Source organism: Tyto alba, unplaced genomic scaffold (assembly GCF_018691265.1).
Source record: "Tyto alba isolate M040663 unplaced genomic scaffold, T.alba_DEE_v4.0 Super-Scaffold_7, whole genome shotgun sequence".
NCBI lineage: Eukaryota > Metazoa > Chordata > Aves > Strigiformes > Tytonidae > Tyto > Tyto alba.
Genome location: NW_024881328.1, coordinates 301,195 through 319,841, shown reverse-complemented (window position 1 = coordinate 319,841; position 18,647 = coordinate 301,195). Strand labels below are relative to the sequence as shown.

The following is an 18,647-nucleotide window of genomic DNA, read 5'->3' as shown; positions in this document are numbered from 1 at the left end:
TTAAAATGGGAGGTCGGAGGGAAACCTTTGAGACTACTCCATAATTTGCCTTTAAGAGGTTTGTAAAAGACTTTGAAATTGTCTGCTAAGTCAAGAATTGAAGTTGATAACTTATAAAACATATTAATTAAAAATCTGTTCAGAAAAAATATATTAGGATTACCAAAGCTTTCACTTTTACATGCACATAAATACTGAAATAAAATTTGCTGTACCATAAAATTCACTTTTTATTTGCTTATTCCTATAATTTAATTTTTCATTATTTCTGCTCATTCTTCATAATTAAAAATATTTCATATAAGGTTCAACAAAAGAATTGGCATTTTGTTAATGAAACATTCAGATTCCAAGGAAGCCATATCTGCAAGCATACCTTTTTCTGAAGTCTGAACCACTCCCAGTTAAGACCATCCCAAGAGTTCATCTCACACTTAGTTTACAGACATTCCATAGTTACCTCAACTACTTAAACAGAAGTTAATAAACTTTCTATCTTTAAGAGTATTACTTAGGCATACACTTTCATTTCACTGTCTAGTACCCATCGTACAATTTACCACAGGTTCAGTTTGTTGAGCAATATAAGCTAGATTTAGTACTGTACTTAGCACCTACACTAACCTCCAACCTAGGAAATCTTACCCTATAAGCTGCAAGTGCCAGAGGAAAATGGTGGGGGAGAAAAGCAAAATAGAATTCAAAGAAAAGGAGGAGAAGCATCCATATTCAATAAGTACCTTAGATCCTGCAATGGAGATTGCTCTTGCTCTGTATTTGTATTTTCTATGGTTAGTAATACTAACGGTAACAAATATGTGGAAAAGAAAGAGAGGTCCACAAGATCATCATTAGTGCCACAAAGACCATGTATGTATATTACATTTTCTTAACGCCTCCCAAAAGAGAAACTAGAGCCAACAAAGGAAGCTAGTAGAAGGCTCAATAAATGAAAGGAGCTGGCGTTTCAAGAAATGGGGAGAAGACTGTTTAATGTCTTGCCAAAGGACATTGTGGATGCAACAAGTTTCCACAAATTTAAGACAGACCAAGACAAAAAACTGTCCAGAAGAGATCCATTAAGGGTTAAGCAGGAGTTAAGAGACCACCCATATTTTGTGTTATCTTTTAAAATCTGACCCAAAATATATTTCTATTAAAGGCATGTGCAATTTGATATTCTATTGATTTTCAATATTCCAAAGAAAAAATACGGCAGTTGTAGCCCAACATAGAAGAATCAGGGGCTTCCAAAAAATCTAAGCTTCACTACACAAACATTAAGAGAAAAAATGGAAATAACACTGTGAAATGTTGTGTTGTATTGTTGAAGCTAATCAAAATGAGAATTTAATTTAATTTCTCACCTTCAGGCAACTACCATCTACTGTAGTACTGTACTGCAATCAGAGCATTTACCAAAAAAGGCCCCAGATAACTATGCATAGAAGCAGAATGAAGAGCAAAGCCTCTTAACCAAACTAATGAACAAAAGCATAGGAACTCTGCAAGAAGCAGACATCCTCATTAACTGCAGTTTAGATCTCTGAAAAAAAGTTAACAGCAAAGCTTTCTAAATTGAATTGCAGAATACAGAATAGCAAATGTGTTAAATTACAGTCTCTAGAAAAGGAAGCAAATAATTACTACTACATTACAAATGCATATGACAGCTGACTTTATAGTTGGCTGCTCTGTATGTTTCCATTGCATCTGTAATAAACATTTTATTTCTAAATACTTATTCACAGAATAAATCTCTTATGTAAGTAACAGTGAGCTTAAGAATTGGCTTAAAAGAGGCAGACGTCACGCCTTATAAATATGCACTGTATTTGTTCTGAGGCGCCACCTTAATCATATTCTCTGAGAAAGACTGATGTACGTAGAAGTTACTTCACACTAAGGAGATGGGAAAAGTACTTTAAGCACTTTCCTCCTTTCCTGTTCTTGAATTCAGCTGCCTTCCTAGGCAAACATTCACTCATTGAAAAAATAAAAAAAATACATTCTTTTCAGAGCTGTATGTAAAAAAAATCATATTGGGGGAAAAAAAGTGTATGGCATGTTTACCATGACTGAATGATTACTCCCAGAAAGCTCTATCCAGGATAAAAACTTTGTATTTTGCCCTTACTCATATTTCATCTTCAACTAAAGTGGAACTGAACGGAGTTGCATGAAAAGTCAACTTTTCTCTAACTACATAAAGGCCCTCCAAAGGGAAGGTCTGAGAGAGCTGGGACTGTGCAGCCTGGAGAAGAGAAGGCTCAGGAGGATTCACCAATGTGTATAAATACCTGGAGGGAGGGTGCAAAGAGGACGGGGCCGGGCTCTCTTTGGAGGTGTCCAGTGACAGGACCAGAGGCACCGGCACAGACAGAAACACAGGAGGTTCCCTCTGAACATCAGGAAACGCTTTGTCACCACGAGGGTGACTGAGAATGGGAATGGGTGGCCCAGGGAGGTTGTGGAATCTTCCCACCTTGGAGATTTTCAACAGCTGTCTGGACATGGTCCTGGGTAACTGGCTCTAGGTAAACTTTCTTGAGGAGGGGGGCTCCAGACGTCCCTTCCAACCTCAACCATTCTGAGATTCTGTGATGGATACTCTTGCTGTTATATATTAATCAAAGCCAGCAAGATGCAATCTTAGGGCACAGGTCAGTATCACTTCACAACACTCTTCCATCTACTACTTAAGGCAGAATTCCTATCCGTGCTACTTGAACTCATAAGGATCCTTGCTCTCTCCATCACTACAAATCACATTTGCGCCAATCTTTCCAAAACACAGCAGTTTAAAGCCTCCAGGTCCTGCCATTGAATTTTCACATTTGCCAAACTTCAAACACTCATCTAAGCCTACTAGTTCATATGTGGCCTACTTCTGCCACATATACTTCTCTGTTAAAGAAGTTAATCACTGCTTTGAATATCCCATATTATCTGGTGCTTGTGTACCCGGAGAGAGAAACAGGTAAACCATGTATTTTTGGCTTGCTATAGGTAATTCTTCAATATAACTGATTTAGCCCTTAGATAATTTTCTTTGCCTCCTCTTGATCTTTGACCTTTGCGAAACTTACCCAATTACTTTGGATGCATGCTGCATGTCTCAAAAGATGACAAATACATAACAAAGAAAGGGAAGAGTAACCATGAAAGGCTATACAGATTAATCAAAATTACAGCAAAAGCAGAACTAAAATTCCTGGAATTACCTCCAGACATCCATAAAGATATAATTATCACATACTGATTTGAAGCTGGACTATTCAAAAAATTTCAGTAAAAATGGTGCAAATTCTCTTCATGAATTATCAGTATCACATACTGTTTTACTAAATGCATATTATCAGCCTGAGTGTATCTCAACTGTTTACATTATAAACTTCTCACTCAAAATCTCATACACAAAATGTAAATACATTTTAGCACATCTGAAACAGCTGCCCTCGGTCCCTTTTTTCTTTTACAAGAAAACTCTTCCTTTGTCTAACCAAGCCTCAGTTGAACCTACCACAAACTATACAAGTAGAAACTGCAGTGCGATGTACAGCAACTTAACATCCATATTGCCAACCTTGCCTATAGGAACCTGTCCTTCCCAATACCTTCATTCTGAAGTTTAACAGTATCAAATAAGGACAAAATCTGTAAATCATCTCATGAACTAAAGGGAGAAGAAAAAGATAACTAGAAAAGGGGACAAGACAAATGAAGTAATATGGTCGACACTAAAAAGGTAACAGGGTAAAAAGAGAGCAGATACCCTGACATTACATTATGTTCACAATATAAGGAATTATTTAAATCAATCCATTCAGGTACATAATGAAGTTCATAACTACACGAATTTGTAACTGTCGTTTTATACAGGCCAAACACAAAGAGGGTCGAGCAATGTTTTACCCCGTAACTGGGGAATCAGGAAACACCACCTAGAAGCAGCTGCTTACAATGAACTCAGTCTTTATCGATTTCAAATTTATACTATGTAAACATGTATTTCTAGAGGGTATCACAAGGACGTAAGGCTTAACTAGAGCCTGGTTTCAAGACTGCTGAGACCATGATGTCTGTCCACATTCCTGTAGTAACACATTCAGGATACTTATCTTTTAAAGAAGCAAATCTATTCACCGACAAAAGTTCAAAAACTTTCATGCATATCCTGAAGAAACGGCAACATGACCAAAATACAGTAACACAGCATGACACAAATATAGTACTAAATTACTTATAATTATACGTTTACTTATCCTTGTGTGGTTTATCTACACAAACTCTAAGAGTTCTACCACTCTGAATTATAACTGGTATATCTCAGCATTCCTTCCTGTAAGAATCTCATACTTCAGGAAAACTCAGATGGTATTCTTGATACAGGAAACAAGTTGTATTTAAACACGTATTTTATATATATTATGCACATGAACACATAAAAAGCGTGTGATTTAACACATACAGATAGATTACTATCAATATTAGGTTTATACAGTAAAGGAAGAAATAAAGTTTTAGTCAGAAATACCTGAACAGTGAGAAAGATGAAACGTGTAGCTCAGAGTTCTTTTGTACTAGACAAATCCAGTCTCAGAGCTGATCATAAGGCATACTGAACTCCTGCAACCTCCTAATAAAATCACCAAGAGGAGCAGTTTTCAACACTGCCCAGGATCAAGCTCTCAGCATCTCAATATAACCACTATTAAGAAATACGCACGATTTTTAGAAAGTATTAACTAAAAACAGGCAATGCTTCAGATTGTAGCAAAAATTACTTCACCTAAACTTAAGTTAATGTTCCTTGGATCAAAGACTTTACTTTTTAAAAAGTGGATACCTGCGGTCCATCTCTGGCTTCATAGAAGTCACCCACTCCTATTTTTGCACTGAAGCTGAAATTGTCCCTTGAGATATCCATTATTCCATTTCTGCTGAGATACTGAAAAAATCACATATTTTTCCACTTCAGCTTGTAAATAATTACAACCCAGCTTTGATGTACAGCTAACTTTGTGAGTGTAATGTTTTGCATATTCTATCAATGGGATATGGATTTATAAGAGTTCAAATCAGTAACAGACTGAGATACATTATGCCTCACATCACAGGATATTTTGAAATAAATATCTTTATTGGAGGGAAAAAATGGCATTTTTTTAATTGGAAGCATGCTTAATAGCATTAGAACATGGAAGTTAAAAAAAGGAAGGTACCTTTACTACTTCAGGATACTGTCTCAGCTTCTTTCCACAGGGTGCAAAATATGCTACTTCTCCTTGAAGACGACCACCAAAGTTTCTTATTCGGGTTTCTCTCTGCCAGCTAGAGTAATACAAAATAGTTGCATGCAACAAAACACTTTTTACAAAACAAGTAATTAATGTAAATTTCAGATTTTTACATAAAAGAAAAAAGGGACATATCTAAAATGTGGCAAGAGTATCATAAATCAAATAGGCAAAACCAGAAATGTTTATTATGTAGATTGTCCAAACTCTTGACTATGTATTGATTTATTTATATCAAGCTACTTGCATATTACCAAATTTTAAATGGCTTAGAACTGTATTTCAGGGAGTTACTTGGAGTCTATATTGGGTCAGAGCTAGCCACCGGGATTAATTTCCAGTAGTAACGCTGCTAAGAGAAAGGTCATGTCTGCAAAAGAGCAAATCTGATGCACAAAAATGAAAAACACATCAAATAAGATGACAATTTAAAAAGTTCCACAGTCACTGGGAGTTGGTATATTCTGCCTCAAAAATGTTTAAACTGTCATTTCTTTACTAACTGAGTTTTGAAGATATTATCTCCCTTTAAGGAATATCAAGTACATAAAACCTACCCGTATTCGAGAGGAACACGGAGCTCCCGTTCATCTGTTACTCTTCGTCTTTTTGAACTACCTAAAACACAATTTCTGATTAATACCTAAAAGAATTTAAAAAAAACAAAAACACATTCCTAAAATATATGTTTTATCCTTGTATCTCCAAATCCAAAAGATAAATCATTTTTACATTCTAGCCAGTACATACCTCAAGTACCAAGAAAATTAATGTAACTATTTTCCTTTTGAAATAAATTTTCCTGTACGTTTCCTTTAACCTCTTCTAAAATTGTAAACAGAAAAAAAATAAATTATGCCATACTGAACTGCTTGCCTTGTTTGGTTCTCTCAGATATTGCTAAATTAATTTCCTCAACACCTGCTTTTCTATACTAGACCATGTTTAAATTTTTTTAGTACAGAAGATGAAAATGAAAACAGTCTTTAAAAATTCATACATGAGAAAAGGCTCAGCCTTCAAAGAGCACTCTGTATAGATTGCATTCAACTGCCAAATACTGAAAATTTTCAGTATTATTCCAGCTTTTTAAAGTTCAACCAGATATTGTGTTTGGTGCTAGTCAACAGACTGAATCAGTAATATGATAGAAACAATTGCCAAACATGAGGTTTTACAGAGTGCCAAAGGCTGATACTTTTCTCAGGCCTCTGAGAGAACTTTAGGACATGAACTATTGTACACAAACTTTTGGAAGATGGATTTCTCAAAAAAGTAGCTTGGACAATGTGTAAGGAATGCGACATATCTCTTCCCTTTGGAAACAGACATGAGAGTATCATTATCAGACTGAACCCTCAAAACTTGCTCCAACCTCTTGCAACCAGGAGTGTCATGCGGTGCAGCAGCAGAGGTTTCCATCTGACATGCCTGCATCGAGCAACTGCCAAGAGTCCTCTACAGCAAGGACTGAGGAACTGCCCGTGCTTGGATGCCAAACTTCTTGGACACATCTGCAGTCTTAAACTAACATGACTAACTATTAATGTTGCTTCTAAGAGTCACATGGAGGGAGGGAGATAGCTTGTCCAACAACAACTGAATTGAAAAAACAAGTTATCCAGTGAAAAACAGATACAGAGAAGACACAAAATCTCTTCAGTGACCAACTAGATTCAAGTAAAATGGACGCAAAAATATTTTAATTTTATTACGGTGATTCTTATTAGAAAAAATAGTACACCTAAAACAAGGACACAAAAATAATTTATTCTACCTCCCACCTCCATAAACAGAAAAAATCCGCTATTAGCCTTTTCAAAGAATCATAAATCAACACAGACACCTGAGCAAAAAAATTAACTTTGCATTTTATCAATTTGGATTACTCCTAATGCATGGGAAATCTTTTATAAACTGTGTGATTAACAGGCCTGTTTCTGGGAAAAATATGAAGTAGATCACATTACACTGCTTCAAAGTTAATGCACTTGATGACATGGAATGAAGTTCCTCTTCCACTGCATCCAAATATAAAAAAAAATTCACGAGTGGATGTCCCCATTTAAAATCTACTTACTTGCAAGCTAATTAATTATCAAGTTTCTAATTCACAGTAGTGAATATGCATATTTCATTTAATTGTTACCATGCAAATTGAGTAGTGTGACTTTCAAAAATGCATTATTTTCTGTGGAAGTAGTAATTACTAAATCTTACAATTAGGGACAAAATGAAGGATTATAAACACAGGCAAATATTAAATGTACTTTTCATGACCCTTTTAAAAATAATGCCTTGCACAGAATCCATAGATTCTACTGAGAATCTTGAAAGAATAATTAACAAAGTTATATTTTAACTAGAATTATTAAATTAGTTGAAGAAGGGGTAGAAATAGAAGGTTCAGAATGCAAACTATAATGCATAGAAATTAGAAATAAATAAGAATAACTAGTTTAGAATAAAATGGTAAATAACAAAAACTACATAATGAAGCATTCTAATGCAATAAATCAACTCTGGCTATTTCATCCTACCTTCTTTCAGATAATTATATGAGCCAAAATGTCCTGGACTAATTCTAATGTTCAGGTCTTGAGAACTTGCACTTCTGCTGACTGATTTCAATGTCAGTTTCAAACACCCATTAAAAGATCACAGAATCACAGAACAGCCCAGGCTGGAAGTGGCCTCAAAAGATCATCTGGTCCAACCTTTCATGGGAATGGGAGCCTAGATGGGTTTATCTAGCACCCTGCCCAACCACATCTTGAAAACCTCCAGTGACGGGAACTCTACCACATCCCTGGGGGAGGTTGTTCCCATGAATGATTGTTCTTACTGTAAGAAAATGTCTTTCTTATGTCGAGATATCATTCAATATCAACACATGCCACTTAGATGTTACATTGTATAATAACAAAAGATATTCAGATACCACAGTGTGTACTTGGTGTAAGAGTAGATGGTGCCGTCCCAAGAAGAACCGCAGGCTGGGACTCGGGACATAAGGCAGCTGGCGCAGAGCTTGGGGTCTTTGCTACTTGGAGATTAAGCGGGGTGGAATGAGCTGCAAGACCAATGGAAGAGCTCTTCACAGTGGATGAAGTTTTATTCAGTTTCAGTGGAGTTTTTTCTCCCTCAGTGTCTGTATCCGATTCATCTTGATCTTTATCATCCTCATCATCTTCATCCTCAGATCCTTCTGTATCTGACTCAGAATTACTGTCAGACTCTGTTTAAAAAAAAGTGTGGCAAAAGGCACACAATGACTTGATAACTAATAGTAAGTACATTTAAGTTCTAACACTTGAAAAGTTTTTGTCTTAAGGAAGAAGCTTTTCTGACTTCAATTTTTTTTTTGTAACACCTCTTCAGTATAAATAGAAGGCTATAATTAACTACCTAAACTTTAAAATGACTATAAGTATGACAGCATAAAGTAATTCTGCATGATAATGCACTGTTGTTTCAGATGGAATTCTTTGTTTTTCCAGAAGATGAGAGACAGAAGCTGCAGTATTTTAAGAGATTGTCTACCCTAGACTGAGCTGCAGCTAAAATATCCTCTGTGAGCCAGGCAGTGGTTGAATACTACCACAGAAAGAGCACTTCACAGGTTGTAAAATCTAGCATGAAGAGGAAGCAAATAATGGAGCTGAGTACAGACTGAAAGGTGACAGAATCGGAAGATGTGGTGATATGGGCAAAGAGAGAGAGTAAAGTGTGGACAGGATAAGGAACTGTTAAGTATAAGGTATGTGGATGAGAGGGGGAAAGAGAATAATGAAGGTGGAGTTGGACCCGAGGGATATCGGCACACAGATGAGAAAGGAATGACTGGAAATACAATCAACTCTTTAAAACAGGCCTTGCCTTTCTGAATTGCTTAAGAACTTTTAAAATAGTAATCTGACCACTATCGATGAACACTGCAGCTCTTACACTTGTCCTGATACTTTTCTCTAATCTTGCTCATTGACTGCTGTGCTCCTGAATGAAGCCTAGAAACATGTTTTTCCTGCCACTCTTGACAATTTAAAGGCCTTTGATTAGTCTCTCTCTGGTTGAGGAAGCCAGTTCTGCAGATGGGCTCTGCCTGCCAGAATCATTAACCACTAACCACTCTATCCCCTCCATCCCCCCTCCTGGTCACCTTGCCACATAAACACTACATGAACGGCAGGCTGGGTGATTGATCTGGAAGGTAGATCTCTGACAGCCTTTCCAGAAGGCTGTGCAGCCATCTTACCAGGACAGCTGAAAGTATACTTGCCATATGACCAAGTATCAGAATACCCAAAACATCATTTTGAATACGACTCAATGGGGAACCAAGAGACATACCCCAAAATTTCCTACACCTATTTCAAAATACGGTAGGAAATGCATGTTTTCAACACTCAAAAAACAAAGTTTCTGCTTTTCCTATTAAAAAGGTTAAACCACCTGATTGGCTATCATCAGAATCATCATCTTCATCATCCTCATCTTCATCCTCGTCGTCATCATCCTCATCATTTGAGTCGTCAGAGTCCTTACTGCTGGGGGCATCTGAGTCTACCCCTCTGAAATGCTCCACCACCAGTTTTGCAGAATGAAGGCAGTGTTGTGTTTTTACTGTTTTTACTGCATTATTGCTGGCTGTTTTATCCTTTCCTGAACCAGGTAACACAGGAGAGGTAGAGGTCATAACAGGTGTCCGGTTACCAGTTGCTTTTTTCCCACATGCACTCAAGTTTACTGGCAAAGAAAAGGGGGCACTACTAGAAATGGCTACGCTTTCATTGATCTTCGTCTGGGATTTCAGTTTCGTAGTAAGTGCAAGAGGAGCCTCCTGGATGACGCTCTGAATAACTCCATTGGGTTGGTGATTACCTAAAAGTGCATTTGTCAGGAATGGATTAGAATGGTTGTTTTCCAAAGATGTGAGTTTTTGATGAGCTGGTGAACTAGATGTTGGTTTGGAGCTTGACAAAGCTGCAATAACCTTCTTCAGGTTCTTAGATGATTCCTGTTTTTTTAGCTGTGCTGTTGGGAATGTCTGTTTATATTGTTCCTAAAGAAATTAGAAGACAGAGGAATAAAATATGGATTTTTAAATATTTTTTGAAGTATTCAGGCAGGAAAACTCTATGAAATATTAAAAATTGGCTAAGCTATTTTTAGTAGGTCAAAAGTAGGTGCTAGCTACCACAGAAGAGTAACTACAAGTCATGTAAGTCTCGTGGTTTTCACTGTAAATCAAGCAGGAAAAGACAAATTGAACTCAGGACGAAGATGATCTAAATTATGTAGGGAAGCTTTTTCACTTGCTACATTGCTCTAGACAGTGATTTTCATAAAGTTATTAAACATTTTCGAGAAAGAAATTTTTAAAGATAGACTACTCTTATGTACTGGTATAGGAAAAACCCGCCTTTAACTCATTGCAACATATAAAAAGCTCACTAGTGAATGTAAAACTAGCTGCAGTCATTCGTTCATTTGAAAGCACAAAGTAAATACAACATACTAATGGCTACAATACTAGCAGAAAACCAAGAGAAGGCTCTTGGCAAAGAAAAAAATTATCAGAAAAAACACAGGGAAAAAAGGAATTACTCGAAATTACTGTGATATGCTACTTTTTTTAACTCTGAAAAGTAGTACTTGAAAGTTCTTCAGGTAAAAATCAGTAGTGGCTCAGAAATGCATGTAAAGTTTACGCTGTCTTTAGTCTCAAGACTCTTATAAAGAAAAAGAAAATACATCATCTTTGATGGAAAAAATAGAATGGATAAAGATGGCACATTTTAAAGCAATTTAAAAATATTAAGTCAAATACAATACATTCTTGAGGTTACTAACATTTAAAACTGAGTATGAAATGATGAAAACCTATAAAATAAATAATCACACAGTGCATGTTTCCAGTAAGTTTTAAAGAAATCAAACCACTACATGGGTGATGTATCATCAGTTAAAGACTCATAACCTGAGTTTGACAGCAGAAGCATCTTCCAATGGCAGACGCATGTTTTCGTAACTGTAATTTATTTAACCATTCCCAGTAAATGACTAGCTTATTTGAATTTTACAAACTAACTGGGAGGTGAAAGGAAAAACAGTGTTTCTCTTATTGTCTAGGAAAAAAACCTATGTAATAAAAACATTTTTCAGTCCTCAGTGAGGACTGAATTATCTGTGAATCAGAGTTAAGTTTAATCTTCACCAATACTATTTAGTTTAAAATTTTAATAATGAAACTTGCCTCAATAAATGTACTTCTATATCTATATCTAAACATACAGAGAGATACAGGTATCTGTATCTAAACATACAGATCTCTATATATATCTAAATAAAGATATATAGGTATTTATATCTAAATACAGAGAAAGATATAGATATCTATATCTATCTCAACCCTCAACATTTCTAAAATGCTAGATTTTTCTTCTTTTCTTATCCCTGTTCAAATGTAACTGAAATTATGAAAATTCATCAATAGTCATCATAATCACTATTAAAATAAACTGAGAATCTACAAATAATTTTTGTAATCTACTGAACTGTTAAGACAGACTCATATAAACATATTGTAGAATCCTGATCAGTAAAAAGGAAGATCAAATTTATTACAATGGCCATACTGAGTTTTAATAGCTATCAGTACATGAAGATCCTTCTGTCTTTATAGAGGAAATGAAATCCAAGATTAAATCAAGTATTTTTTTAAAAAAGACTTTCAGCTAGTTTAAAATCATGATTAAAATCTGTAATTTTAATTGCTTTAGGTTAAAGTTATCCAGCTTGAAACAAAGCAAAGTCATGCTTACATGATAGGTATGGAAAGTATTGTATCAGCCTCCTGACAAACTAGGACAAGCACAGGAAAAAAATCCAGGCCACACAGTTTACCCATGAGTACTTTTCTTATTTTGAAGTTGATTTTAACTGTTCATTTTCCTTAAGAGAGGCATGACAAAAGCCTTTGCTTTCATTGTACCCATTTCGTTGTACTCTCACTGGTACACTGTCTGCTTTCAGCAGAGCTGTAAAGTTCACTATGTGATAAGCATAAAACTCATGTTTGGCATTATGTGCCTGGAAGTTGAGTATATGACTGCATCATGTATATACTAGGGTACGCACATGCACCATCAAGCAGATGACTTTTCTCCGCGATAAAGTCATGGAATAGTTCAGGGCACCTGTGTAGTAGATCATCTCTAAAATTAATGAATAATATTTGCTGCTCTAAACAAGCAAAAAAGCAAACCAAACCAATAAACAAACAAAAAAACCCAAAACAAACAAACAAACAAAAAAAATCAACCACCACAGTTCAGAACTTATACTATCCATACAATTTAGTTCATTTACATCATTCAGAAATCTGTATCAACTCTGAAAACATGTCAAAAAAAACCCCATGATATGAAAATAAATATGATTTTAAAACATTATATTTATAAGAGCTTAATAGCACCATGTTGCATCTTGTTAAGCAGACAACACAGGCTACAAATAATCAAGAAAACAGTGATTTTTTCACTCACCCGTTTTGATCTTACATCGCTGGTCAAAGAGATAGAGTCTTCCGAGGTATTTTTATTCCCTGCTTTGAGCAGGTCAGGGGAAGGAACTATGAGTTTTAAGTAGGTTTCCTTTTTGGCTTGATGTACCAAAGACAAAGGTTTCACATTGGGAACCAATCCCGTAGACTGTATTACACTTGTGTGTTTGTTCACAGATTCCTCCTTTGCCTGAGAGCTTTGGAAAATAAATGGAAGCTGCTGTGACAAAACCTGAGGCTGCTTCTGCTGGGACTGGAATGATGAGTGAGTCTGGGACTCAGACACAAGAGGTATCTGCTGGTGTGTTCTTTTTTCTTGGGACTTTTCATGTGGTTTTTGTCCATCGCTTTTCATATCTGTTACGCCACTATGCATTAGCACCTGTAAAATATGTATTTTTGACTACTGATATAGATCAGTTAAAAATCATTAAAAAAAACCCAAACAAACAAACAAAAAAAACCAACACAACAAATGTACATCATCAGTCCCCACGAAACCATTATACTGGTCTTGGCAGAGGATGAACAATAATAATTTTTAAATCAATCTTGTCACACAGTTATTGTTTAGGGTGTTGTTTTTTCCCCAGATAGTCTCGGCATGTGAAGACAATATTAGTAGAGAAGGAATACTAAACCATGGATCTTTTTAAATGTTTTTTTGACTGTAAACCTAACAGGATACCCAAAATTCCAATACTGACCAGGAAAAGCAACCACTCTACTAGGAAAAAAGCAACTGCCAAAGCAATATCCATAGAAAGATGTATTTCCAATACACTATTGGTACACAGCACTTAATTTCTTTATACTTCCCACTTTATAACAAAAATAAGTCTACCAACTCCTAGTCCATTAAGAAGAATAACACACTCATATTCATACACAAAAAGGAAGCAAAAAAAACCCAGAAAACCCTGAAGCAAACCCCAAAAGAAAATTCTTAGCATTCATTAATGTATAGTTAAATTTCTCACTGGTGCAAATGTGAACAGGTCAATTCTTCACAAACAGCTTTCAGTGACAAGACTGCGATCAGCAAAGTGAGCTGTCATACCTTATTCTTGTTTTTGTTATGTGCTTCATTTTCAGAATCAGATTCATCATCTTCACTCTCTTCAGCGCTCTGGTCCTCCTCCTCCTCTTCATCCTCCTCTAGATCATCAGAGTCACTGCTACTTATGCCTTCACTTGAGGTGTCTGAAGAGGAGCCCGAATCACTGTCGCTGTTACTAGAGCTTTCCACTGCCTTTTTTCTTGGCTTCTACCAGGAAGATGAATGCTTTATTAATGGTTCAGCTTTAATCTGGTATATCATCATATTATTATGAGTAATCTTTAAAACAAAAACCAGCAAGACTTTGGAGTAAAGTGATCTGCAATCCTTGAACACAACTGACTGCCTTTGCAGAAGACTAAAGAGAAAGAAGTGCTTCACAAGACGATGGAAATGAAAATCTCATCACATGGTTCCACTGAAGTATTTTTTTGACCACACACACTGGCAGAACAGTTGGCATCACTACACTTCAAAGTAACGTATCAAATTTAGGCCTAGAAAATCGGCCTGTAACTCAGGTCTAGTAAACCTCCACAGAATGTACTACATCAAAAAAAAATTTAAACCAAAAGCTTTATTGCAAACTAATACAGAAAGAACAATACATATCTGATTCATCAATATGTTTCAGTGACACATTCATTTAACTACATTACTTGTAACTTCACAGTATGTGCTGTTCAGAAATGTAAGGTTTTGAGGACTGAAAAGAGTATGCTCATTAAATTACTTCTAGGATTTGCTTCTGAAAAACGGACCAAAATCTGCTGAAATACTCTGACAACTATACTAGAGTTAAATTCTTGGAAAGAACACATTTGGAGACCAGAATGGGAAAGTAAAAGCAGCAACACACAGGACTGTAGGAAAAGAAGAAAGGTGTAAAAAAACCACAGGAACTCCAAAATGTTGCCACTGTGTCCTGGGTTGAGTGAGTGGTGGAGTTTTTTGGTGGCAGGGGAGGGGGCTATCGGGGCGGCCCCCTGTGAGAAGCTTCTCGAAGCTCCCCCAGCTCCACGTCAGCTCCACTTCTGTTTGGAAACTGAGCCAATCAGCTGCGCCTCTGCGATAACATATTTAAGAAGGGATGTGGTGACGGGCAGTCGGACTTGTGAGGAGGAGTTGCTGCGGCTGCGTGAACACCAAGGTCAGTGGAGGAAAGGAGGAAGAAAGAAGGGGGAGGTGTGCCGGAGAAGAGACCCCCCTGTATCCTGTGGGGAGACGGCAGGGCGGCCCCCGCTGCCACCCATGAAGATCTACGGTGGAGCAGACATTGATTTATGGCCTGTGGCTCCTGCTCAGCTGATCAAGGTGCTGTGCCCAAAGAAGGCCAGGGTCTCATGGGAAAAGGTAGCTCCGCTGCTGTAATTCAGCGCTGGGAGGATTGCAGCATGCGGGGGAGTCCCACGCCGGAGCAGCTCGGGAAGGGCTGCAGCCGTGGGAGGGAATCCAGTCGGAGGAAGTTAGTGACCCATGATGGAGCAGTGTGGGGAACGCTGCGGCCCATGGGAGGAACTCATGTTGGAGAAAGTTTGTGGAGGACTGTCTCCTGTGAGAGGGGGACCACGATGGAGCAGGAGGAGCAAGTTCCAGAAACTCCCCTCACCCAAGATAAAGGAAGTGGCAGCACTGACTGCACCCCCCATTCCCTGCCCCGGCGCCACTGGGGGAGGAGGCAGAGATATCGGGAGCAGAGCTGAGCCCGGGAAGAAGGGAGGGGTGGGGGGAAGGTGTTCTCAAGATGTGGCGATGCTTCTCACTGTCCTACTCTGTTATGTGTTGTTAGTGTCTGTAATAAATGTATGTTCTTTTTTTTCTTCCCCTAACGAGTCTGCCTTTTGCTCGTGATCATAAAGGGGGATTTTTCCCCATCCCAGTCCTATCTCAGACCCCAAGCCTGGCTCTCTGTCCCTTCTCATTGCCGGAGGGGAAGGGAGAGAGAGCCGCTGCGTTGTGGTTGGCTGCCAACCAGGCCCAAACCACGACACACTGCAAGACCAGATTTTGAAGTACAACGGATAAGGAAAGTTAGCTTTTTAGGGATCTAAAATGAACATTTGTATTTTACAAACAACTCTGAAGGAGGTACATGTAGACTAAAGTGTTATGATGGTGACTATGTGACAGAAACATGGAAGTATGTATTAGTGCATTAAAGTGTATTTAATCATTAAAGACAGTTCGCAGAATGACATTAGAAAGTACAGAAACATGTGAAAAGATTACAGGTGTCAGACAGCAGCAGCAAACTTATCTAGCATCTAAACAGGGCACGTGGAGACACTGAGTGAACTGTAAGGTTAAAACTAGTCAGAAGGAATATAGATGGACAGCAAAAGTAGGTGACTGGAGGGCAAGTGTCGCAGCAATTCTAGATCACGATGCAGACAGAAGCATCAGAAAAACAGTGCTTTAAAAATATATGCTTTCTTAACAATACTCTCCCTGAAAGTTTACTTTTCAAATCTGTTTTTTTTTATGGTCGGTGTATTATAAAACAAGAAGCTAAAAAGAAAGAGCAATTTTATGTCAAAGATCCTTGTCTTATGAAGAAGTAGTTTGCATAAATTAGTGGGAGAACATAAACTTGTGAGTGTACTGGTTTTAGATGGGAAAGAGTTAATTTTTTCACAGTAGGTCCTATGATGCTATGCTTTGGACAGTGACCAAGAGAGTGCTGATCACACATGGCTGTGTCAGGGCTTGCACAGCCTCAAGGCCTTTCCTGATCCTCACCCGACCCACCAGCGAGTGGCTGGGGGTGGCACAAGGAGCTGGGAGGGGACACAGCCCGGACAACTGACCCCAGCTGACCCAAGGGATGTCCTTTTAACTGACCAAAGGGTTATCAGCAGTAAAAGCTGGGGGAAGAACAGAAGACATTTGGAGTTACAGCATCTGCCTTCCCAAGCCACCATTATGCATGACAAAGTTCTGTTCTCCTGGAAATGACTGAACACCTTCCTGCCAATGGGATTCCACCTTTTGCTTTGCTTGCACATCCAGCTTTTGCTCTACCTATTCAACTGTCTATCTTAACCCATGAGGCTTTGCACTTTTGCCCTTGAATTCTCTCCCCATCCCACTGAGGGAGAGGGAGAAAATGGCTGCATGGGGTTGAGCTGCCCACTGGGGTTAAACCACAACTGTGGGATTCAATTTACTTTGTGAAATAGCTACGAAACATGGAAGCTGTAGGTGGATTAAGTCTCATCTATTGGTCAATTAGCTGGTATATACATCTAGGGTCTCTTTACCAACTCCTGTGATGAACACAGTAACATTTCATATCATCATACTTTCTGCATACTATTATATGCATTGCTTCACTGTTGGGAAATCTTGAGAATTTAAGTGTATTTATTTGGATTTATTGTTTCACACTCAATTCAGAAATGTGCCAGTTGATACTTCACATGACAGACAACAATATGAATGTATGCAGACACTTGAAAAATAACAGACCTAAATAACTGTGCCAGTCTATGGTAGGTCCTGTATGTTTCATTGCTAGTGTCCATTACATCATATTTAAGTATCTTCCTGTCTAATATTTGGCACAGATGCAGAATACTTTTTTGTGAAGGTTAAGATCATAAAATGAAGGACAAGACCATGATCCAAAGCAGTAAAAGTAACAATGCCTCCTGAAATCACATCTCTAGAATTCTAGTCTAGTTTTTCCCCTTCAGGGTTCTCTAACTTACCTTTGTATGTGGAAAGGGAAACTCTCAAAAAACTGCAATAATACTAAAATCAGAAATACCCAGTTTATTCATGATGCTGGTGAAATACATATTCGTAACATCAGCTTCTTAAAGGATGCATATAATAGTTTGGAAAAAGAAGAGTATGTCAATGCGCTTACTTAGATGACAGTGTTTACTTCCACTCATCAAAACTTTAAATCTACCTTTACAAAATGTGTTAGCTGCTCTTACAAATTCATCTTTTCGTATTGCTGACAAGAACATAAGAAAACTACCATACCAAGAAAAGAGTCAGGAACATTCTTGTGAAAAAGGAGGCAGCAAGTGCCAAGCAACATCTGACGAAGTCCGATTTCACAAAGAACTACCTCAAGTCAGAAAAGGGACAGCTAATTTTGAGACAAAATATAGTGTACCTTGCAAGCAATGAAATGTTTCAAAACAAAACATGCACTTAACTACATTGTGAAACACAACTGCTTCCCAGGGACTTCTTACTTCATAAATACAGTCTTTTGCCATAGATAAAACCAATACAAAGAAGTTGGATTAGGATTCCACAAGAAGGGATGGCAAATTAGTAGTGTAGAAGAAATTTAATGATAGGGAAAATTTAAAATCATGCATTTAGTGGATATAAAAGGATTAATCTTGATGGAGAAGTGTCTATCAAGTCCAGCATAAAAGGTAAAGCAGCTGGGAGGAAGAGGGGGGGAAAAAAAAAAAAAAAAAAAAATGCCAGTTGAGAGTAATTCAGACTAAATCAAATCATGTAAGCCAGAAGGAGAAAATGGTAACTGTAAAGAAAAATTTTCCTGTAAAGACATTGAGAACAACAAAAAAAAACCTGAACTAAATTATAGAAGCTTGCTTAAACATTGAAAATAGTCAAGAAAGAGACGGAAAAGTACAGACCAGAAAGTATTGGTTTACTTCATTTGAAATATTCTAAAAAGAAAAGCGCACTAGAATTCTGAAGATATATGTAAGACTAGGCCAATATTTATAGA

At 37.4% G+C, this 18,647-nt stretch overlaps 1 protein-coding gene across 15 annotated transcripts in view; it reads right to left on the bottom strand.

Moving 5' to 3' along the window:
• BAZ2B (bromodomain adjacent to zinc finger domain 2B) overlaps positions 1-18,647 on the bottom strand; it is a 163,601-nt gene that overhangs the window by 45,532 nt on the left and 99,422 nt on the right. For 10 of the 15 annotated variants that reach the window (XM_042783818.1, XM_042783805.1, XM_042783813.1 and 7 more), the window contains 7 exons: positions 13,925-14,131; positions 12,848-13,246; positions 9,753-10,362; positions 8,242-8,538; positions 5,858-5,918; positions 5,226-5,334; positions 4,850-4,951 (listed from right to left, as the gene is read on the bottom strand). In XM_042783818.1, coding sequence (XP_042639752.1) covers positions 4,850-4,951; positions 5,226-5,334; positions 5,858-5,918; positions 8,242-8,538; positions 9,753-10,362; positions 12,848-13,246; positions 13,925-14,131 — 1,785 coding nt within the window. The remainder of the gene's footprint in view (positions 1-4,849; positions 4,952-5,225; positions 5,335-5,857; positions 5,919-8,241; positions 8,539-9,752; positions 10,363-12,847; positions 13,247-13,924; positions 14,132-18,647) is intronic. The other 5 variants (XM_042783812.1, XM_042783814.1, XM_042783816.1 and 2 more) reach the window with 2 other exon arrangements.